At 42.6% G+C, this 23,553-nt stretch overlaps 1 protein-coding gene across 1 annotated transcript; it reads left to right on the top strand.

Annotated features, from left to right (window-relative positions):
• Nucleotides 1-771: 771 nt before the first annotated feature.
• Nucleotides 772-19,253, top strand: LOC127228331 (eukaryotic translation initiation factor 3 subunit C). The gene is made up of 21 exons (XM_051192961.1): nt 772-904; nt 1,029-1,169; nt 2,939-3,004; nt 3,101-3,290; nt 3,826-3,951; nt 4,274-4,328; nt 4,416-4,522; nt 4,897-5,024; nt 7,469-7,628; nt 7,761-7,864; nt 8,537-8,678; nt 8,875-9,000; nt 9,108-9,201; nt 9,525-9,715; nt 9,946-10,170; nt 12,946-13,309; nt 18,241-18,400; nt 18,489-18,554; nt 18,648-18,735; nt 18,827-18,989; nt 19,085-19,253. The coding sequence occupies exons 2-21, from the start codon at nt 1,069-1,071 to the stop codon at nt 19,165-19,167; spliced, it is 2,739 nt and encodes a 912-aa protein (XP_051048918.1). The 5' UTR covers nt 772-904; nt 1,029-1,068; the 3' UTR covers nt 19,168-19,253.
• Nucleotides 19,254-23,553: the final 4,300 nt, after the last annotated feature.

The raw sequence follows: 23,553 nt of genomic DNA, 5'->3' as shown, positions 1-23,553 counted from the left end.
GATGCTCAAGGCCCTCTGTTTTATTCCTAGAAAACAATGAAAGTACCAAGGTGTGCTGATGTCTATAATCCCAGCACTTAAGAGGTAGAGGCAGAAGGATCAGGAGTTTGTGGTTTTCTGCTACATAGAAAGCCAAGGCCAATTTGGCCTACATGAGATCTTTCTTAAAATTAATTAAATTAGCCAGGCAGTGGTGGTGCACACCTTTACTTTCAGCAATCTGGAGGCAGAGGAAGGCATATCTCTGTGAGTTCCAGGCCAGTTTGGTCTACAGAGTGAGTTCCAGGACAGCCAGGCACTGTCTTTTAAAAAGCCAAAATAAAATAATTTTAAAAACGGTATGATCCTGGTTCAACAATAGCTAGAAGTAAATGGCACTCATGACACCAGCCAAGGCTACAAAGACCTTGTCTTAAAAAAAAAAAAGAAAGAAAGAAAAGAAAGGACGGGAAGGTAGGAAAAGAACATAAAGATAGATGTGCATTTAACTGGACACAGAGGCACAGCCCCCTCTAGGGAAGTTGAGGCAGAAGATCAGGTTGATCGATCATCTTGAGGTCATCTGAACTTCAGATAGACAGCCAGAGCATTTTTCTGAGTCTGGCCACGAACCTTAGATCTTACTGCTTCAGCCTCCTTAGTCTGGGGATTACAGACGTGCACCATTAGGAGGTCAGCATAGCCTATCTTCTCAGTCTTGCAGCCTAATTGTGGCACTCCTGGGAAATAGCAACTCAAAACCTCTACAACAAATTTGTCCCTGGCCCCGGATGGCGCAAAGACCACTGGGAATTGTAGTTATTTAGCGCGTTCTTTGGCGCTTCCCGGAACTGACGCATTAGCCATTTCCTCTTCCGGCGTCGCGGCTATCTTGCCTCTGCTGCGTGACTCCGGAGCTCAGCTGGTTTGTGTTTTTTGCTCCTGGTGGTCGGTGTAGGACAAGGGGAGGGTGTGCAGGCGGGAAAAGGGGACGGGGTTGGGGTCGGAACGCGGTTGTCCCCAAGCTCTGACGCCGCGGTTTTCCTCAGGTTCCAGCCGCGCGCGCCTCAGCCCTTAAGCGCCGTCGCCATGTCGCGGTTTTTCACCACCGGTTCGGACAGTGAGTCCGAGTCATCCTTGTCCGGGGAGGAGCTGGACACCAAACCCGTCTCGGGGAACTACGGTAGACGGTGAGCTGGCAGCGCGTAGAGAACGGGTTTGGCAGTTCGCGAGGGGACCGAGTGGGCTGGGGGTGTCTGAGGAAGGCAGCTAATTTGGGAGTCCTCGACGTGGTACTAAGACCGAGGATCGGAGGTTTCTCGCTGCTTGGTATTGTATCAGAATCCTGCAGCTTCAGGTTCCTTCCCCACATTTCCTCTCCCGTGTCCCTCTTCTCCCTATACGCGTCGCACAGACCTCTTCGCACCAAACCGCCCTCAGTGACGTTTCTGTATTCATGGAAGGAAACATTCAATGCTTGATAGTGTCTGGTCTGGTGTGGCTCTGGAGTCCTTTGGCTCTGCCTGCAAATTGTTAATCACTACTGAAAGATTTGTGTACCACGATATTCTCTCCACCGACGCAGCCAATAAAACCAAGCCAAATTAAGAATTAAAAATTCAGATTCAATAAGTAAACTCTCCAGGATGGTCTCCCAGCGGCCAGAGAAGAGACTGGGGGAAGGAACTTGAAAGTCATGTAGCTTTTCCTTAAGAGGCCATTTAAATATCTAAGCAGGGTCTGGAGCATGTCCAGGGGAGGAGATGCCTTTGTCAGGGTTTCTGACACTGGGCAGGGCTTGGAGTGAAGGGGAGCCCAAGGCAATGCTGACCTCCACCGGAAGGACTGCTGTGTTCACCTTTTTTTTTTTTTAACTGTCTTTCCATCCATGCAGGCTAAAATATTTTAAATTCTGAAACAGTTCTAAAAACTAATATTAATATTTTAATATTATATGTTCTTCCACAGAGACAGAGAATTATAGATGAGAATATATATATTATATAAGATATAATACTACACATAACACACACATACACACAATTCCATAACACTGTCCAAAATGAAAAACCATCATTTGTATAAAAAATTATCGGGGAAATTTTTTAAAAAATTAACTGTTGCTAACCAAATGCTTTGGGCCATCACATTAAAAAGAAATTCAAGCAAAGGGGTGTTAAAATTCACTAAAACTTTTTTTTAAAGGTTTATTTATTTGTTTATTGTATATACATTGTTCTGTCTGCATGGTTGCTTGTACAGAACAATAGGGCATCAGATCTCATTATAGATGCTGTGTGATTGCTGGGAATTGAACTCAGGACCTTTGGAAGAACAGTCAATGATCTTGACCTCTTAGCTATTGCTACATCACAGTTTGTTTGTTTGTCCCTTCCTTCCTCTCTCTCTCTCTCTCTCTTTCCTCCCTCCCCTCCCTCCCTCCCTCCCTGTTTCCTCGAACAGAGTTTCCTTCCCTGTATAACCCTGGAATGTCCTGTAACTCATTCTGTAGACCAGGCTGGCCTTGAACTCAGGTCCACCTACCTCTGCCTCCTGAGTATTATGTGGTTATGTGCCACCACAACCTCGGAATTCACTAAAACTTTTCTTATTTTGGGAAATGTTTTTAGGAACCAGTTCAGGTTGCAGCAGCTTTTCCATTTGTTAGTCGAAGGGCCTTTTCTCTGTTTCTTTCTTAGGTACTTCTATAGCCATATGTGCCATTATGTAATTAGTTGTTTCATATAGTAAATAAGCTCTTCGGTTGTTTGTTTTGGGAGACACCCTTGTTTATACTGTCAGGGTTTAACAAAAGGCCATATTCAAAGTTGTGGCTGTTAAGATGAGTATGAAGAAAAACATCAGAAAAAAGGATGGAATGGCTGCCCCAGGCCTTTACCTGCTTCATCTGAGGAGTCACAATAAGAATGAAGGCTAATGGTCTGTTTCTTCCATACAGGCCTTTGTTACTGAGTGAAGATGAGGAAGATACCAAGAGAGTGGTCAGAAGTGCCAAGGACAAGAGGTGAGGCCACTGGAGACTGGGTGATAAGGGAGTGATGATGTTACTTTCTTCATGATAGACACAACCAACCTGGTATTGAATTCCCCCATCTCCCAGGTTTGAAGAGCTGACCAACCTTATTCGGACCATCCGTAATGCCATGAAGATTCGAGATGTCACCAAGTGTCTAGAAGAGTTTGAGCTTCTGGGGAAAGCATATGGGAAAGCCAAGAGTATTGTGGATAAGGAAGGTGTCCCCCGATTCTATATCCGAATACTGGCTGACCTGGAGGACTATCTTAATGAGGTGTGACTCTTGAGGATACAGAAGGGGGTGTGGGCCTGGCAGTGCTCCTGTAGCCAGGGTTCTCCTCGGGTTCCTTGCCTTATTATATAGTGTTCCCTAGAAAAGAGCTTGATTATTTTTATGGGCTGTTTTGTTTTTCCAAGTCAGGGTTTCTCTTTGTAGGCCTGGCTGCCCTGGAACTCACTCTGTAGATCAGGCTGACCTTGCATTCAGATATCTACCTACCTCTGCCTCTTGAGTGCTGGGATTGAGAGGGTGCACCACCACTGCCCAGCTTGTATTTTCTGTTTTTAATCACCTTTTACTTAAGGTTTTGTATTAAGGGTCTTCGAAAAGTTAAGTTAGGGTTTGGAGATTGTATGGCACTTGCCTTGGTTCAATCCCCAGCATTGCAAATAAAAAGTTACAGTCTTAGTTGCTAGGTAGTTTGGATGGTGTCTAGATATTGAGACCCCCAAAAGGTAATTATAAAGCTTGAGTTTTGGAAAATGCCACTTAGTCTTGGATCACAGTTCTTCCTTTCATACTGTATTAGCTATGGGAAGATAAAGAAGGAAAAAAGAAGATGAATAAGAACAATGCCAAGGCTCTGAGTACCTTGCGCCAGAAGATCCGAAAATACAACCGAGATTTTGAGTCACATATCACAAACTACAAGCAGGTGAGTCAACTAGAGGCTAACTTTTCAAACTAGGAAAATGATCCTATGATAAAACCCCAAAGAGTACTAGTACATGATAGCATGACTAGAGGAAGAACCATAACAAGCAGGTTTGAGAAGGAGAGTTGGCTATATTTAGCAGATATTTTTGGATGTTTCACTGTGTAGCTCTAACTCTCCAGGAACTCACTGGGTAGACCAGGCTGGCCTTGAACTCAGAAATCTGTCTGCCTCTGCCTCCTGAGTGCTGGAATTATAGGTGTGCATCACCATTCCTGACTTATGGTAGGCATCCTTAATTCTCTGATTTCCCTCAATGCAGAACCCTGAGCAGTCTGCAGATGAAGATGCAGAGAAAAATGAGGAAGATTCAGAAGGTAAGAGTAGGAAGTCATGAGTTCCCTTCATCTAGTTTCTTTTTACAGTCTTGCCCTTTAACGTTCTAGCTTTTTCCTTCCTACCAGGCTCTTCAGACGAAGATGAGGATGATGAGGGAGTCAGTGCTGCAGCTTTTTTGAAGAAGAAACCAGAATCTTCTGGGGACAGCCGAAAGTTCTTAAAAAAGATGGAAGTAAGATTCGGGGTTAGACTGGGAGGTGATTTGTTTCCAGAGGATATTTGGGTCCTGGGAAGCAGAAAGTTGATCTTACAGAATCTTGCAGTTTGGAGAGTGAAAGTTAGGGGATTGACGACAACAGGCTTCCTGTGGTATTGGAACACTAGGTGAATTGGGATCTAACTGCCAGGCCCAGCACTGGGCTGGGGAGCTGTATGGCACTTCCCTTGGTAATTTGTAATCCCTGAATGTAGTAGTCTGTTTCAAGTAGTACTTTGATTCCATAAATAAGTGCTCTTGTTCTGTCAATGGAAATGCCTGGAGTGTGTGTCAGCAGGAGGAGTGGAGAAAGTCTCTTGTCTTCCTCCTGCTCCTCTTTTTCCTCAAAGGATGATGAAGAGGACTCCGAAGATTCTGAAGATGATGAAGAATGGGACACCAGTTCTACATCTTCTGACTCAGACTCAGAAGAAGAAGAAGGAAAGCAAACTGTTCTGGCCTCAAAGTTCCTTAAAAAGTAAGGAGGTGATAGGTTGGGGGTTACAGTGAGAGGGTAGAGAAGTTTTCAATCATTTTTCAGACTGTTGCTCGTTTTCATGAAGTCTATAGGAAGAAGCCCACTGCTTCCCTTTTATAGCTGGGCTTTAGAATCAAGTGCACGGTCAGAAAGCTTGACTTGAAAATACAGGATTTGAAAGCTTCAGAGTTCAACTATTTACCCACATTCTCAGGACAGATCTCACTTTTTGGCATGTGTTGGTTATATGGTTGGTAGTAGGCAAGCAGCACCTTTTCAGCCTTTAGTTTTGCCTCCCAGGAAAGCTGTTTAGAGAAAGCATAGGAAATGGCTCAGTCCAGGGCTATTGTGTAGCAGGCACTCAGCGGTAGTTATTGTTTGCCCTTCCTGATATCACCTTCTTAGTTCATAGTAAGTGAAATGTAAATATAATTACCTTAATTATCTTTAACTCTCGTGTTTACTTAATCGTGAACATCATTTTTAAACCTGATAGCATCTAGTAATGTTATTATTGGTTCATATTCTTTACATTTTTTCTTGGATAACTATTGTGCCTGGTGTTGTGCATGCAGTATGCACTGCACATACATATTATTCATAGACTTTTGGCTGAAGAAAAATGTGAGCTAAAATTTTGGAACTCAGAAGACTGAGACAGGAGAAATAAAAGTGTGAGGGCAGTGAGGTGGTGGTGGTACACACCTTTAATTCCAACACTCTGGAGGCAGAGGCAAACAGATCTCTGTGTGTTCAAGGCCAGCCTGGTCTACAGAGCAAGTTTCTGAATAGGCTCCAAGCTACACAGAGAATCCCTGTCTGGAAAAACCAAAAATAGAAGTTTGAGGGCAGCTTGGGTATGTAACAAGAACCTGTCTCAATTTTTTTTAATCTTACTGTTTTGTCTGCATATACATCTATGTATCACATTTGTGCCCTGTCCCTGGAGGCCACAAGGTAGTGTTAGATCCCTTGAGACTGGAATTATAAACACCTGTGAGCCACAGTGTGGGTTCTGGGAATCAGACCTGGGTCCTCGGGAAGAACAGCCAGTGCCTTTAATTTCTGAGCCATCTTCCCAGACCCTCAACATTTATTTTTGTGTGTATGTGTGATATGTGTTTATATGGGTACATGTGTGTTTGTGGTAGTATTCCTAAGAAACCACCCACCTTTGTAAGTTGTTTTGTTTGAGATAGGATCTCACTGTAAAGATCAGCCTGGCCAGGAGCTCAAAAGAGATCTGTCACTATCTGTCTCCTAGTGCTGCCCCTAAAGCCTAATGTCATGTCACCATGCCCAGGCTTGCCTGTTTTGTTCTGTTTTGTTTTTTTGAGACAGGGCTTCCATTGTCCTGTAGCTTATGAAGTAGGTTAAGCTGTCTAGGCTGTGAGCTCCAGGGATCCATCTATCTCTGGGATGGATACTGAGCTTACAAGCAGGTACTACCACACCTGGCTTGTTTTTATGTGTGTTAGGGGTGGGGGTGGATTATAAATACAGTAACTCATTTCCCCCTTTCCCTCCAAACCCTTACATATATCCACTCTTGCTCTCTTTCACATTATTTTTTTTTTCCGTTAGTTGTTGTTACATACATTGGGATGGGGGTATGTGTATCTGTGTGTTGATATCAAACTCAAATCTCATACTTGCATAAACATGTTACTGAGCTATTTTCTATTTCTCTGACCTTCAAAAAAGATTTAAAATTAGAGGAAAATTAAGTATAGGGCATAAAGGATTTTCTTTTTCCTTATTTAAGGATTTAGAGTATCTCATAGACATGGTCTGACACTCCCCCCCCCCCCCAACCTCCCAAGACAGGGTTTCTCTGTGTAGTCCTGACTGTCGTGGAACTCTCTCTATAAACCAGTCTGGCCTCAAACTCACAGAAATCTGCCTGCCCCTGCCTCCTGTGTGCTGGAATTAAAGGTGTGTGCCACCACTGCCTGTCATCTCTTTTAAATTTTTAATAGCTTTAGTCAGGTATAATTATATGCCTATATAAATGTTTGGGGGGGGTTGTTTGGTTCTCTATGAGATCAAGGTTAGCCAGATCTACATAGAGAGTTCCAGGCTATCCAAAACACAAATATAAAAGGGCTAGAAAACTGACTCAGTGGTTAAGAGCACTTGTTGCTATTGCAAAGGACCTGGGTTTGATTCTCAGAAACCATGTGACAGCTCACAACCATCTAAAGTCCTCATCTTGACCTCACCATTTGAATTCTTTTTTTGTTTGTTTGCTTGTTTTTTGTTTTTGTTTCCCCCCCTCCCCCCCAAAAAGCTTTCTCTGTAGCTTTGGGTCCTGTGCTGGAACTCCAGACCAGGCTGACCTGGAACTCACATAGATCTGCTGGCCTCTGACTCCTGAGTGCTGGGATTAAAGCCATGCACCACCACCACCTGGCTCATTATACTTCTCCCTCATCACTTGTCAGGGCACCCACTACAGAGGAGGACAAAAAAGCAGCTGAGAAGAAACGGGAAGACAAAGCCAAGAAGAAGCATGATAGGAAATCTAAGCGCCTGGATGAGGAAGAGGAGGACAATGAAGGCGGGGAGTGGGAAAGGGTCCGAGGTGGCGTACCACTTGTTAAGGTGAGGGTTTCAGAGTAAAGGAGATTGATTTAGGAGAGTGCAACAGGTCCCACCTGGTTGGAGTGGGAATGTGCCTAAAAGTAAGAAAAGGTTTCTGTTGACAAGAATGTGACAGGATATGTTTTTGCCCAGGAGAAGCCAAAAATGTTTGCTAAGGGCACTGAAATTACTCATGCTGTTGTCATCAAGAAGCTGAATGAGATTCTTCAGGCCAGAGGCAAGAAGGGGACAGACCGGTGAGATTTGTGGACTTGGGCCATGGTGATGTTTTCATAGTTTGATAGCTTTCTTCACAACACAAGTAAACATTGATGTGGAAACCATTCTGTTTTGAAAGAATATTATCTATAGTTATATACTGGGGACATACCAGTCCATATTCTGCTGTTTACTCTTTCTATAACTTTGAACTACTGATCTTATGTTAACAGTTAATGGAAATATTTGTGTTTAGTTATTAAATAACCAAATAGAATTGAAAGATTGAAGACCATTTATAAGTAGTACTTCAGGATGGCTAGCATTACATTGTTTTTAATTGGGGACTTAAAAGAGAAGCGAGGATTGGGGACATAGTTCAATTGGTAGAGTGCTTGCCTAGCATACATGAAGCCCTGGGTTTGGGTCCTGACATCACATAAAACCAGCTATAGTCCCAGCACTTGGGTGGTGAAGGTACAAGAATCAGAAGTTGAAGGTTTTCCTTAGCTACATAATATGCTTAAGGCCTACTTGGGCTACATGTGACCTTGTCTTAAAAGAACCCATGATTAAACAAGAAGCACATGTACAGATAGTAAAGATAGGTGGAATTGGCTACTTGGCTGGTCTGAAGAGGGCATCAAGCCTAACAGGGTGAGATTGGCAGATTTATCTTCAAAGCCTCACCCAGTTCTGTGTCCCTCCAGTGCCACCCAGATTGAATTGCTACAGCTGCTGGTTCAAATTGCTTCTGAAAACAATCTGGGGGAGGGTGTCATCGTCAAGATCAAGTTCAATATCATTGCCTCTCTCTACGACTACAACCCTAACCTGGCCACATACATGAAGGTGAGAACAACAGAAGAGTCCTGGGGTTAAGTTGGGGGTGGGTGCTCAGTAGAAAATACCTACGGTTTTTTTTGTTGTTGTTGTTGAATTTTTTGAGACAGCCTTTCGAGTTGAAGGCCCTGTGATTCTTGGTGAAGTAGTTCCTCAGAAACATGGTTTATTCCATCTTTAACTTTATTGTTTCATCTCTTAACAGCCAGAAATGTGGCAGATGTGCCTGGACTGCATCAACGAACTAATGGATATCTTGGTGGCACATTCCAACATCTTTGTTGGAGAGAATATTTTGGAAGAAAGCGAGAATTTACACAATTTTGATCAGGTAAAGAGAGGGATTGACAGGATATCCAGGAAGGCACATAAGGGCAGGAATTGAGATTAGGATGGAGACCTGGATTAATTGTGTTCCATCTTTGCATACTTCTTTAGCCACTTCGTGTACGAGGCTGCATCCTAACTCTGGTGGAACGAATGGATGAAGAATTTACCAAAATAATGCAAAATACTGATCCTCACTCCCAAGGTGAGCCTAAGCAAATGGGGACTTTGTTGAGAGGAACACTATTGGAGGTGATACTAACTTAGGGATTTTATAAGTATTAAACAAAGCCAGCGTAAAAGGACAGCCCTGGGGAGGCAAGTGCTAGGTTTGTAGGCCTTGTTGACCAAGTTGGTAATTCATTCAGATACTTTCCTAAGCAGTGAGATGGTAAGCTAATGCGAGAGGATGGTGTTTATGGGGTATAATTGTAGAAGGCAAACCATAGTGTTTGGATTGGCTGCAGACAGGTGGTTGGGAAAGCTGGTACTCACATCTGAAATGAGAGTGAATGTCCTCCCTACCAGAGTATGTGGAGCACCTGAAGGATGAGGCACAAGTATGTGCCATCATTGAACGTGTGCAGCGCTACCTGGAAGAGAAAGGTACCACTGAGGAAATCTGCCAGATCTACTTGAGGCGCATCCTGCACACTTATTACAAGTTTGACTACAAGGCCCATCAGCGTCAGCTTACTCCTCCTGAAGGGTCCTCAAAGGTGAGAGTACTTGGCAATCATGTGAGGAGTGAGAGAGAGTTAATTTGTCCTCCTTATCTATTTGGCCTTGATGGTAAGGTACATCTTCTATGCCCAAGGGACTTCTGAAGTAGAACAGGGAGGGAATCAGGGGATTGATTGCACTGGGGTTGGAAAGAATTCCATGTTTCATTGCTGAGACCTAAGCCATGGTCTTTTCTGATAGCCATCACTATCTTCCATTCCTCTAGTCCGAACAAGACCAGGCAGAAAATGAGGGTGAGGACTCAGCTGTGTTGATGGAAAGGCTCTGCAAATACATCTATGCCAAGGACCGTACAGACCGGATCCGTACCTGTGCCATCCTCTGCCATATCTACCATCATGCTCTCCACTCCCGCTGGTATCAGGCCCGGGACCTCATGCTCATGAGCCACCTACAAGACAACATTCAGCATGCAGATCCACCAGTACAGGTAGGTGGATGAGAAGCCAGGCCTCAGGCCCCTGTCCTCTATTTTAGGTAAAAAGATTCAACAAGAATCACCACCTGTTTAGCTAGTGCAGTAGACCCAGACAATTATTTGGTCTCTTCCAAATCCCAGCATTCTTTGAAGCTTTCCTACATGGGCATAAAATTTGTACTATCCTACAACATTAAAATCCGCTTAGAGTTTTGGGTTTAGCCATCATTTATTTTTTTACCTACTTCCTGGTTCAAAGCATTAGGAGGTGATCTTACTTTTCTAGAAAGATGAAAAAGGCCGGGTGTTGGTAGCATGTGCCTTTAGTCCCAGTGCTCAGGAGGCAGAGGCAGGCAAATCTCTGTGATTTGAGGCCAGCCTGGTCTACAGAGCAAATTCCAGGTCAGGCTCCAAAAGCAATACAGCGAAACCCTGTCTCGAAAAACCAAAAAAGAAAGAAAGATAAAAAGAGTTTTTGAAGTAGTTTTTAAACTAGGGAGGAAAGGGACCTAGATAACTGGCCTATATTAGGACACTGTATCATAGCAAAACTGGCAGGGTTCATGACAGTGGAGCAGCCAGTTTTCTGTACAGCAACATTTTGAGAACTTTTTTATATAGAGAAAGTACTAAAAGCAACATTTGAGGTCTGGATCCATTTTGCGAGGACTTAAGTGGAAAATGATTCACATTTAGTAAAATTGTCTAGTAATGGTGGTTTTAAATTTTAAAGTGTGTGTATGGGGGAGGGGTGCCATGGTACACATGTAGAGGTCAGTGGACAGTCAGGTGTGGGTCCTTACCTTTCACCTTGTGTGAAAGAAGAGTTTTGTTAGTTGCTGACCCGTGTCTTCCCAGGAGTTTGTCTCCCATGTCCCTGTAGGAGCAGTGTGATTCTAAATGCACTCCTCTCCATGCAGCTATTTGTGAATGTTCTGGGGAATTCAAACTCTGATCCTCATGTTTCCACAAGTGAACTATACCCCACTGAGCCATCTCTCTAGCCCAGTAGTGGTGGTTTAGACAGTATCTTCTCTTTATTCTTTTTTATTGCGTTGATGAAAAGCCAACTCTTGCTTAGTTTTTTACATTTCAGTATTTATGCTTTTATTATGGAATTGTAGGAATTCTTCATATATTTTGGATGGCCACTCCATTTGGGTTTCTGAGACAGGGTTTCTCTGTGTAACAGCCCTAGATGTCCTGGAACTCCCTCTGTAGACCAGGCTGGCCTTGATACTCAAAGATCCCAAGTGCTGGGATTAAAGGCCTGCACCAACCAGGACTGGCTGGATGGCTACTCTGTTATCAGATATCAGATATTTTATTCTTTTTGTCTTAGTTTTGTTAGATTGCTTTTTTTGTTTGTTTTGTTTTGTTTGAGACAGGGTTTCACTGTCTGACAGCCTTGGCTCTCCTGGAAGTAGGTCTGTAGTAGACCAGGCTGGCCTTGAACTCATGGAAATCTGCCTGCCTCTGCCTCCCACGTACAGGGATTGCCAGTGTGTGCTACTTGCCTGGCTGGTCCTGGTTCTTTAATTTTACATGTGATTTTCAAGCCTTTTTTTTTTTTTTTTTTTTTTTTTTTTTTAAATAATCTGGTTCTGGTCTTTTTTTTTTTCTTTTTTTTAAAGACTTAATTATTATTTATGTGCATGTATGTCTGTGTGAGTGTGCTAGAATCTCCTTAAACAGGAGTTACAGACAGTTGTGACCAGTCATGTAGGTTCTGAGGGTTCTGGGAACTGAACCCAGGTCCTTTGGAAGATCAGTGAGTGCTCCTAACCACTGAGCTGTAATGTGGGTGCTGGGGATTGAACCTGGGTCCTCTGGAAGAACAGTCAGAGCTCTTAACCACTTAGCTATCTCCCCATCCCCATATTTTAAAATACTTTTAAAATTGTATGTATTAGTACTCTGCATATATACCGGCATGCCAGAAGAGGGTATTGGATCCTATTATAGATGGTTATGAGCCACTGTGTGGGTGCTGGGAGTTGAACTCAGGACCTCTGGAAGAACAACCAGAGCTCTTAACCCCTGAGCCATCTCTCCAGCTCAGCCCCTGGTTTGTTTGATCACTTTTATTTTTTTCCCAAGACAGGGTTTCTCTGTGGCTTTGGAGCCTATCCTAGAACATGTTGGTCTCGAACTCACAGAGATCTGCCTTCCAAGTGCTGAGATTAAAGGCATGTACTACCACCACCCAGCTCTTGGTCATTTAAGAGATCATTGACCCATCACCTTCCTCCTGATCTCACTCTGGTTTGCTGTCATGTCCCCTTTGTCTTTCTGTGAGTTTCTAAGTATGGCAGTCAAAGTAATCCTGTTCAGTCAGATTTTATCACCTACTTGCTCAGAACCTTCCCATGGTTTTCCATCTTTAAATCCTGCTTTACACATGCCCTCTCCCTGATTTATGGTAAGGTCTTTGACCTATCTCAGCTACATCACTCTTGTTCTTCAAGTATACTTAGTTCAGTTAATTCATCTGGACCATATGACTTTAGTTTTAGCTGTTCTTCACAATGAAGCCTTTACCAAATTCAGCCTCTATCATCATACAAACTTAACTTTCCAAATCTTCCCCTCACTTTATTTTTCTTCTTAGCATAAATTACCACTCAGTAATTTTGTCCTGCACATTCCACCTCTAGAATGGAAAATAGGCCTAATTTGTTTTGTTGCCTGGCCTTAGCCTACAGCTCAAAACAATGGATGCTTTAGGTCTATTTACTGAATAAATGAACATTGCCTGTGGCTATCACCTATGCCCTTTGTGTTTAGATCCTGTATAACCGTACCATGGTGCAGCTGGGCATCTGTGCCTTCCGCCAAGGCCTGACAAAGGATGCACACAATGCCCTTCTGGATATCCAGTCAAGTGGTCGTGCCAAGGAGCTTCTGGGCCAGGGTCTGCTGCTGCGCAGTCTACAGGAGCGCAACCAGGAACAGGAGAAGGTAGAGCGCCGCCGACAGGTGCCCTTCCATCTGCACATCAACCTGGAACTGCTGGAGTGTGTGTATCTGGTGTCTGCCATGCTCCTGGAGATCCCCTACATGGCTGCCCATGAGAGTGACGCCCGACGACGCATGATCAGCAAGCAGTTCCATCACCAACTGCGGGTAGGCGAGCGGCAGCCCCTGCTAGGTGAGTATGGCACTTTGTAGTCCTGTACACTTCTTGCATCTTTGATTGACCATAGCTTTAAGAGAAGTTATGGAATAACTTCCTCGCAAGATGACTGCATCTGATTTATATATTGATGCCTCCTCTGCCTGGCACAGTCTCTGAGAAATAATTTGTTATTCAAGACATGTTGAGTTTGAGATCGGGTTGATCTATAAAGAAAGTTTCAGGCTATCCAGGACTATTTAGTAATCCTGTCTTGATAATAAAGATTTTTTTAATTTGCATTAATAATAAATCATGTGATTTGTGAGTACTCTTGTTACCTTTCACCCGATGATCAAATTGCACTTCCAAGGTGATTAGTCTTGAACAAATAGATATCCACCTGCCTCTGCCTCCCCAGTGCTGGGTTCAAAGGCATGTTGTTGCCATGCCTGGCTAACCTTGTCTTTTACAAGGTTTACCAAAGGTGGTAAAGTGGAAGATAATCCAAGAAAGTGAGTGTTTTCTATTTGGACCTGATCATAACCCATGTTTGTCCCAGGTCTGCCATATTGATATATGCCACCCATTTCCAGAGTTGGAGCTTTTTTGCTTTGTTCCCTAAATTCCAGTTCAATTCTGGCTTGCTCTTCAAAATACTTTTTGGGAACCTGGTCCCTCATCAGTACATAAAACCTGTAATTTCATAGAGATCATTTAGATTGAGGCTAAATATATTTGTCTTAAAGTTATTTTAAAATTTTTTGATTAGTTTATTGGAAGTGGGGAGTCATTTGTGTGGTCACTTGTGCCCCGAAGAGTACATGTAGAGATCAGAGGATAACTTGGCAAATTGTTTCTTCCCTTTTACCATGTGGGTACTGAAAATTGAATTCAGGGAATCAGGCTTAGCTTCAAACCCTTTATACACTGAGCCATCTCTCCAATCCAAGGCAAAACTTTCAGGAGTAAAACATGCCAATAATAATGCAGCATAGATATAGCGGAAAGCATAAAGGTCATTGAATGAGTCTTTCTCTGTACCGTTAGCCAACTCCCAAATAATGACACAGAGACCAGCTTTAGCTTAGGCTTGTTTTCAGCCAGCTCTTTGTACCACTCATCCCGCTTCTTCCATGTCTCCTGGTATCTAGATTCATCGCCAGTTTCCTCTTCCCAGAAGTCCCATGCATCTCTCCTGACTAGCTATTGGCCATTCAGCTCTTTATTAAATCAGTCACAGCACTGTATCTTCATACAGTGTACAAATAGCCCATAAAATTTCCCCTTTTTGTCTAAAAAGGAAAGGTTTTTACTGTTAAAGTGATAAAACAACTATCTACAATAAGAAAAATTGTCAGGCACGAATTATATTTACAATGTCCAGTCCATTTGTATTTGGCAAATTTAGAGAAATTACTGTATTATCTGTCTTATCTTGATGAGTTCAAAGCTTTATACCTACTTTACATTTTAGCATGAAAACAGTATCTATCCTTTAATCCCATCATAGACCCAAGAGGGGTCTATTTCTTGAGTAAACAGGAAATGCAGAGCAAGCAACTTCCAAAACTATAGCAATGACAGAAGCAGCTATCTACCTGGAGCATCACCCAAGTCTCCTCTACAATGTTGGGGCATCCATCTTTGGCCTACAGGCCTAGAATATCTGACAGACTTTCTTTTGAAGCAGGAATTGTGAAGTATTGTCCTACTTAGTCTTGGCAAAGTTCAGCAATTGCTGCCTTTTGTGTCCTGCTCATCCAATTTGGACAGCATACTGTCAGCAGTTGAGGCAAGAGCAATTCCTTGCTCAAGTGGCTAGCTTTGCCATGTTGAAAACAAACTCCATATGGAGGTTCTTCAGTGCCTGTCATCTTCTTCTGAGGTAAACTGGTACTTTGCACTGTCATGAAAAGCCTTATCCTTTTAAAGCATTTTAAATGCCATATACTATACATCTTTGAAGACCATGTATTTAAAATATCTGTTTGCCCTTGAAAACATACCTAACATGACTATAAGTTTGATTATTATAGATAACTACTAGTCTATCTTTTCTTTATTATCCTAGTTTTTAAGAACTTTACATTTTTTAATGAGCTGCATAGGTACCATAAACAAGAGTAGAAATTATATATTATAAACAAAAATAACCTTTGTGTCAATATACAAAAATCCTTATCAGTGTAAAATATTCGGGACAAGTCGTTCCAAAAGTAGACTTGATAATCTACCCTTTTATCTCTCCATTTATATAGTTCTATATTTTCCTTTGTTCAGCTTTCTCCCTGACCATGACCAGTAACAAATTGTAACCACCACAACACCAATGATGACAAACATCCATAATCCACCAAACAACCAAAAGCCACCCACCCCCATATCTTGAGAATGTGGGCGTTGTGTTTTCTAGTCTGCTTCCTGTTGTCTGAGGGTGATAGCAATATTAGGGCAACCAGAGAAAATCAAGATAATTGTCAAGTCCTAGGAGAGCTGGCTATTGTCTAGTCTCATTATGGTAGGAAAATGTAGGACTTATCTGAAGTCTGACTGAAGTAGTCCATCTCAGCTAGCGGCTTTGAAGTTGTTCTGGCTGTAGGTTTTTGAGGAAACTGCAACAGAGGAATTCTCAGAAGCTGGATCGTCAGGGCTGTTTGTCTTGTCTTTATTGGTGTCTAGTCCTCTTCTTCTGAAACACACAAACTTTTAAAGTAACATATCTGTATTAAAGTAAGGAATGTGCCTTGTGTATAATTCAGCTAAAGATAATTTTGTTTCATGTTTGAGCAATAAAAGGCATCTCTCATCTTTATAAGTTTGTTTGGACTGTATAACCAAACTGTAATATAAATCTCTATATTATATGAAAGGATGCCATGTAATAATAAGTCATGAGGACTATGTAGCTAACAAGATTTATCATGTCTCCTTCAGTCTCAAAACTGGTTCCCTAGTAATCAGGATATACATCACCTGTCCTTTGTGATTGTCTTTCGTGGCTTTTCCCTCATGTCTGTAGCCAAGATCCTCAGGAATTCTCCCCCCAATCAAATCTGATCTTTATTAATTTTGAAGAGAACCATAACTTTTTGTTTCCTGTGGAAACAAAGGCATAACCTTTCCCCCAATACAACATATTTTTTTACTTCCATTCTGAAGTGAAGACATTCTTAAAACACATAGATATGTTCGGGTGGTGGTGGTAGTGCACACCTTTAATCCCAGCACTTGGGAGGCAGAGGCAGGTGGATCTTTGTGAGTTTGAGGTCAGCCTGGTGTACAGAGTGAGTTCCAGGACAGCCAGTGCTCTTATATAGAGAAACCCTGCTTCGAAAAACAAAACAAACAAAATAGATACATAGATAGGCATAATTTGGCAGTTTCCATTATCTTGTGTCTCAGCTATTGGTTTTGCTTTTTTTTTTTTTTTAACATTAGCATTTTAAAAAATTCTAAGTTGAAGCTGGGTATTGGTGGTGTGTGCCTTTAATCCCAGTACTCATCTCTGAGGCCAGCCTACTCTACAGAATGAATTCCAGGACAGCCAGAGCTACACAGTGAATTCCTGTCTTAAAAAAGGAAAACAAAAAAACTTAGCCTATTTCTATTCATCTATATTCTGTCACATACCAGTAGCCCATCCTGGTTCATATATCATGATGGCTCTCTGTGGCACCTCAATTTGTCAAGAGTCTCCTCTCTTTGCCCAGAAGTCCCACTTATCTCTCCTGCCTAGCTATTGGCCATTCAGCTCTTTATTAAGTCAATCACAGCAACATATCTTCTCACAGTGTCAAATATCCTACAATAGGTAATATGAGTAAGGTTGAGTTGTGTGTCATCTCATGCTTGTGGTCCTAGCATTCAGAAGCCAAAGACAGGAAGATTATTAAGAACTTGAGGCCAGGCTTGTGCTATACATAGTGGGTCCTAAGCTACCTTGTTCTGCAGAGTAAGATTCTCATTTTAAAAAAATAAAAAATTGAAATTTGATAAATATTATCCTATTTGAAATATTTTTAACTTCATTTTGAGGCAGGATTTCTCTGTGTAACAGCCCTGGCTGTCCTGGAACTCACTCTGTAGACCAGGCTAGCCTCAAACTCAGATCCCCCTGCCTCCGCCTCCCCTGAGTGCTGGGATTAAAGGCATGCACCACCACACCTGGCTCAAACATGTTTTTAAATATGTTGTATGTTTGCCTGTGTGCATTTGTATGTACCATATGCCTGCAGGTGCCAGCAAAGGCTATAATAGGGTATCATATTTTCTGGAATTAGTTACAGATGTTTTCAGGTGCTGACAACCAAACCTAGGTCCCCTTCCAGTGCATCTGTCTGGCCCCAAGATCTTAGACCGTGTTTAATTAATTTAATTAGTTTATGTATATGAGTGTTTTGCTTGCATATATGCCCAAAAATCCACAGAGGAAAAAAGGTGTTGGATCTGCTGAAACTTGAGTACAGAGGGTTGTGAGCCACTGTGTCGATACTGAAAATTGAACCCAGGTCTTCTGGAAGAGCAGCCAAGTGCCCTTGACTACTGAGCCATCTCTCCAGCCCCTAGACTATTGTTTTGTCTTGATTTTCAAGAATTTATTCAGTAGACCAGGCTGCCATCAAACCTAGATCTGCCTGCCTCTGCTAGGATTAAAGGTACACCTACCTACCACCACCCAGTAACTTTTTTTAATGTCAAGGAACTTTAAGAGAGTCTGATGAAAAGCTGTGAATCTTTTCTCCTAGGAAGACGCACATGAGGGTATCTACAACAACCATTTGTCAACAATTTCAAGGGATTCAGCAATCACTTGAACGTCCCTATGGACTATTATTCACTGAAATCAGTGTTTTCAGCTATTAAGTGACTTGTACAGTCTTGCAGCTACTCAGTGGACAGCCTGAAATAGTACTCATGAGGGCAGGAGCCATGGTCTCAAGTCCTGCCTTATTTTTGCCCTTCAGGTCCTCCTGAGTCAATGAGGGAGCATGTGGTTGCTGCCTCCAAGGCCATGAAAATGGGTGACTGGAAGACCTGCCACAGTTTCATCATTAATGAAAAGATGAATGGGAAAGTGTGGGACCTTTTCCCTGAGGCTGACAAAGTTCGCACCATGCTAGTTCGGTGAGCAGTAAGAGAAACCATGGTGTGTGGGAAAGAAAAGATTGGCTGGTCTCCTTACCTTAGGACCTCACCTTTTCTGTCCTCACAGGAAGATCCAGGAAGAGTCACTGAGGACCTACCTCTTTACCTACAGCAGTGTCTACGATTCCATCAGGTAGGCTGGGCTCTGGGGGGGGGGGGTACAGAGAACCCCAGCTTTGTAGTCAGGGATCCTAACTGCCCTCTTTTTCCTGCCTTATTTCCCTAGTATGGAGACACTATCAGATATGTTTGAGCTAGATCTACCTACTGTTCACTCCATCATCAGCAAGATGATCATTAATGAAGAATTGATGGTGAGGGCCAGAGGTGGTGGGTTGAGCAGGTAGAGTCACAAAGAAGCCAGTATAGTCTGACCTGTACCGTCTGTCCTTTCACTCCCATCAGGCTTCCCTGGACCAGCCGACACAGACAGTGGTGATGCACCGAACTGAGCCCACTGCCCAGCAGAACTTGGCTCTGCAGCTGGCTGAGAAGCTTGGCAGCCTAGTGGAGAATAATGAACGGGTGTTTGACCATAAACAGGGAACCTACGGTGGCTATTTCCGAGGTGAGTGGTTCTGTCTCTTCATTCTCCTAGGTTCCTTGCACCTTTGTCTCTCCCTAGGCACTCAACTCCCTCTTTCCTGTGCACCTTTCCTGCAGATCAAAAGGATGGTTACCGAAAGAACGAAGGCTACATGCGCCGTGGTGGCTACCGCCAGCAGCAGTCTCAGACAGCCTATTAAGTTCTCCACGCCTGTCCTCATGACCACACTATTTAGCTTTTCATTCCTAAATCCATCCCAGTCATTAAAGGTCTGTTGAGAATTTATATAGTTGTGCATTGTCTGCTTGTTGCCACTGAGCTATGTCAAACTCATTTGCCAAACGTTTCTGAGTTTCCACCACATGATAGGTGCAAAGTTCTGATGCAAGATGAAGTTTACATTCCCCTCAACATTATCAGGAAATGTCATAACGTGTTATAAAGAATATGAACTAGGAGGCAGTGGCAGGTAGATCCCTGTGAGTTCAAGGCCAGCCTGGTCTACAGAGTGACTTCCAGGACAGGATTCAAAGCTACACAGAGAAACCCTGTCTCAGGGGGAAAGGCTGCAAATAAATAGGCAATGTCTAACACTATAGATACCAGGAACCCTAAAATTAAATCTCTAAACTCATTCTCCTAGAGTCAGTGGGGAATATTATGGACTAAAATCTCCTGTTACTTCTGGATGTTACCAAAAGCCCTAAACTAGCTGTCTCAAAAAAAGAGAGAGAGAGAGAATCTTCTCTCAACTCTCTTCTCATGGCGTTCTCTAGTTTGCTAGCAGTTATGCCAGGCTTTCTTTGGGCCACCAACCATCCCCCAAGTGTCACACTTACTAGTTATGAATGCTTAACCTTATCCTTGTTCCACTAGCTCTTATAACTTAAAATAACCTGTTTCTCTTCATCTACATTTTGTCTCAGGGCTTTTTTCATTTCTCTGATTCTGTATGTCCTACTCATGGCTGGCTGACTCTGTTTATCTCTTCTCTCTAGCCTAGATTCCTCCTACGACTTATTCTCTGCCTGCTAGTCCTTACCATCACCAATAACAATTTGGGATCAACCCCCATAAATGATGACAGACATCCATAACCTGTCGAATAATCAAAAATCACTCTCCCCAACTGGTGGGAATGTGGGTGTTGCACTAAACAGTACTTCCTAATGTCTGGGGGTATCTTTAGGGGACCCTAAGAAAATTGAGATAATGCTCAAATTGTAGGAAAACAAGTTATAACATTTGTTGTCTAGTCTCAGAACTGTTCCCATGCAGAGGGATCAGTATATACATCACCTGCCTTGCAGTTATTTTTTGTTTATTTATCCAAGATTCAGGAGGTCTCCCCTGACCAAATTGATCTCTTTTAACCTTGAAGAAATCTAAGCCTTTTGTTTCTTATGGAAATAAAAGCATAACCTCTTCCCCAATGCAGTACATTTTCTGAATTCCTTTTTACCATTGATTATATGTACATGAGTGCTTCATCTGATTGTATGCCTTTATTCCAGAAGAGGGCACCAGATCTCATTACATATGCTTGTGAGCCATCATGTGGTTGTTGGGAATTGAATTCAGGAGCTCTGGAAGAGCGGCCGGTGCTCTTAACTTCTGTGCCATCTCTTCAGCGCCTGATTCTATTTTTAAAATTAAGACATCCCTATATTATCTAGGCTGACTTAATTTAGCAGTCCCTTTTACAGTCTTTCAGCCACTTCCATTCATTCATCAGCATTCAAAAATTAAGTCAACACACCAGCATATAGGATCCAGATCCCTTGTGTTATCTCTACACCCATTTTCTTTAAGTCTGTGCACATTTTTTATTAATTTATTTTTGGTTTTTTGAGACAGGATTTCTCTGTAGCTTTGGAGCCTGTCCTGGTACTAGTTCTGTAGACCACGCTGGCCTCAAACTCACAGAGATCTGCCTGCCCCCCCCCCCCATCCCCAGTGCTGGGACTAAAGGTGTGTACCACCAATGCATGGCTGCCTATGCACATTTAAAGATACTGTAACCTGTTTAGAGTTTTCTTTCCATCTGGACCTGTCTTCACTGCAATTCTGTTTCTGACCATGTGGGCCAAACTTTAAACTAATAAGCAATAGCTAGACCCTACAAGGGTCTGGCAGTTGGTTCTGTCCCTTCCTTGGGTCTATGAGGACCAAGCCTTAAACCCATGTAGGTGTTTAACCAGGAGCTGCATTTAATTGCCTCAGCTCTAGGAAGTCGGTGCCTGCACTAGCAGATGTTTTTACTTAGCCTTTTGTTTCTACTGAACATGCCAGTTGCTCAAGTGTTCCATGTGCAGCAGAGCTCTTAAAGGAGCTGTGTCCAGTTTTATTTTCTCAGCTTTCTCGGGCCCTAGGTGGAAATTTGGACCCCACATTGGAATGCCAAAGGTAGGAGGCTTCCTTTTGGGCCAGCAACCATCTCCCAAGTGTCATACTTACTAGTTATGAGTGCTTGGCCTTATCTTATGCTTGCCCCACTCTAGCTCTTATAACTTAAATTAACCTGTTTCTCTTCATCTACATTTTTCCTCAGGGCTTTTCACTTTTATTTTGTATGTATGTCCTACTCCATGTCTAGCTGGCTTGCCCCGGGCATCTCTCTTTATCTCTTCTTTCCAGCCTAGATTCCTCCTACTACTTACTCTCTCTGCCTACCAGCCCCACCTATCCCTCTCCTACCTAGCTATTAGATGGTCTGCTTTTTATGAGACAAATAGGTGCCTTAGGCAGGCAAAACACATCTTCACAAAATTAAACAAATGCAGCATGAACAAATGTAGCACACCTTTACCTAGTTAAAGTAATATTCTGCAACATAAATTTAACACATCTTTACCTGTAACACAAAAAATAAAAGACCTAGAGACTGATATTAGGGTTCAAGCTGAAGATCAGAGAAGCAAAGCAGCCAAGCCAGTAGATCTTACCTCTACCCAGCTGAACTAGCAATCAATCCTGTCCCCACGAATCCTCAGAGGTAAAAGGCTCTCAGATCCTGTCTCTTCCTCCTTACATTCCTTTTTTCATGCAGCCATAATCAGTCCTGTGTCTATCTCCCTAGTGCTGGGATTAAAGGTTTGTGATCCCAGGTGCTGAGATCACCTTTGTGTGAACTGTTTCTTTTAGGACTGGATCAGTGTAGTCAGTGTGGCCATGAACTAACAGATCTGTCTACCTCTTAATCCTGAATCCTGGAATTAAAGATGTATACCACTATCGCCTAGCTTCTATAGCTAACTACTATGGCTGCTTTGCTATTTTGATTTCCAGTGGCTTTAATAAATTATGAACAGTAAACACCACATTTACCCAGTTAAATATTCTACATCAGAAATAAATGTAACATATCTTTACCTAAAGTAACATTCCACAACAAACAGCTAATCAATAAATCTTTAATTCTAATTCAGTTGAGTCTATAATCTCTTCCCAGGAGTCACAAACTACGCTACAGTTGAAGTCAGGGAATCTGGAAATGGTGGCCTGTGAGCCTATAATTCAGGGGCAAAAGCAGGAGACACTCCAGTTCAAAGCTAGCCTGGACTATAGCAAGATCCTATATCAGAGAAGTGAAAAGCCAAACATAGTGAAAGCTTTCATCCTAGCATTCAGGAGGTAGATGTAGGCAAATCTCTGTTCCACATCAGCCTGGCCTATACAGTGAATAGTGAGACCCTGTCAAACAAAAACTGCCTGGGGATATAATTTATTATTGTTAGCTAGCAAAAACGAAAGGAAATTCTGCAAGCAGAGCTTAAGCAGTCTCTGACTCTATATCTGATCTTTCTTCCCTATCTGTGTGGTCCCAAAGACATTCTTCCTAGGCATTATCTCATGCCTGCAAGTTTGGGATTGTGCCCAGAAAGAACTGGATACCATCTGGATGGACCCCCAACACCAGATTATTAGATCCCTGGCACCTCAGTTATTTGAAAAGGACACAATAAAGTAAATTTGGAAACTTCTTTTTGTGTAAAAGCAAGCAAACAAAAAAGCTTGTTACCTGCAGTGAACACTTTTTCTGAGTACCTCACTTGTGTCAGTTATTGGAATTGCCAATCAGCTTCAAACCTGTTCTTGCTCTGCTTGCCACTAGACACAGCACTAGTGAGTACTTACTTGCCAGTAAAGGGTATGGGAGGAACACTGCAGAAAAGAAAGGCTTCTTGGTGTCTTCTTGTTTCCACTGCAAACTCCTACACCTGTAGCAGGCCTCTAGGCACAGGACACCAGTGGCATTCAGCTTCGGGGCAGCTAGCCTCATGCCTCACAGCCTGGCCATACTGTTAAGCAATGGGTGGTCAGTCTCTGAACCCTTCCTTCATAATCACTTCTGAATCTCATCTGCTGTCATAATTGCCCCTCTTTAGTATTTAAAATACCATAAGAGAGGGTGGAAGGTTGAGGTTGCAGTAAAAGCCTAATTAAGGGAAAACTGACTATTTTGTACATTCCTTTTCTTTTTGGTTTGTCAAGACAGGGTTTCTTGGTCCTGGCTGTCCTAAAACTCACTCTGTAGATCAGGCTGCCCTTGAACTTAGAGATCTGCCTGCCTCTGCCTCACAAG

Source organism: Phodopus roborovskii, unplaced genomic scaffold (assembly GCF_943737965.1).
Source record: "Phodopus roborovskii unplaced genomic scaffold, PHOROB, whole genome shotgun sequence".
In the NCBI taxonomy this organism is placed as follows: Eukaryota; Metazoa; Chordata; class Mammalia; order Rodentia; family Cricetidae; genus Phodopus; species Phodopus roborovskii.
The sequence above is the reverse complement of the archived record's forward strand: the minus strand, read 5'-3'. Positions and strand labels throughout refer to the sequence as shown.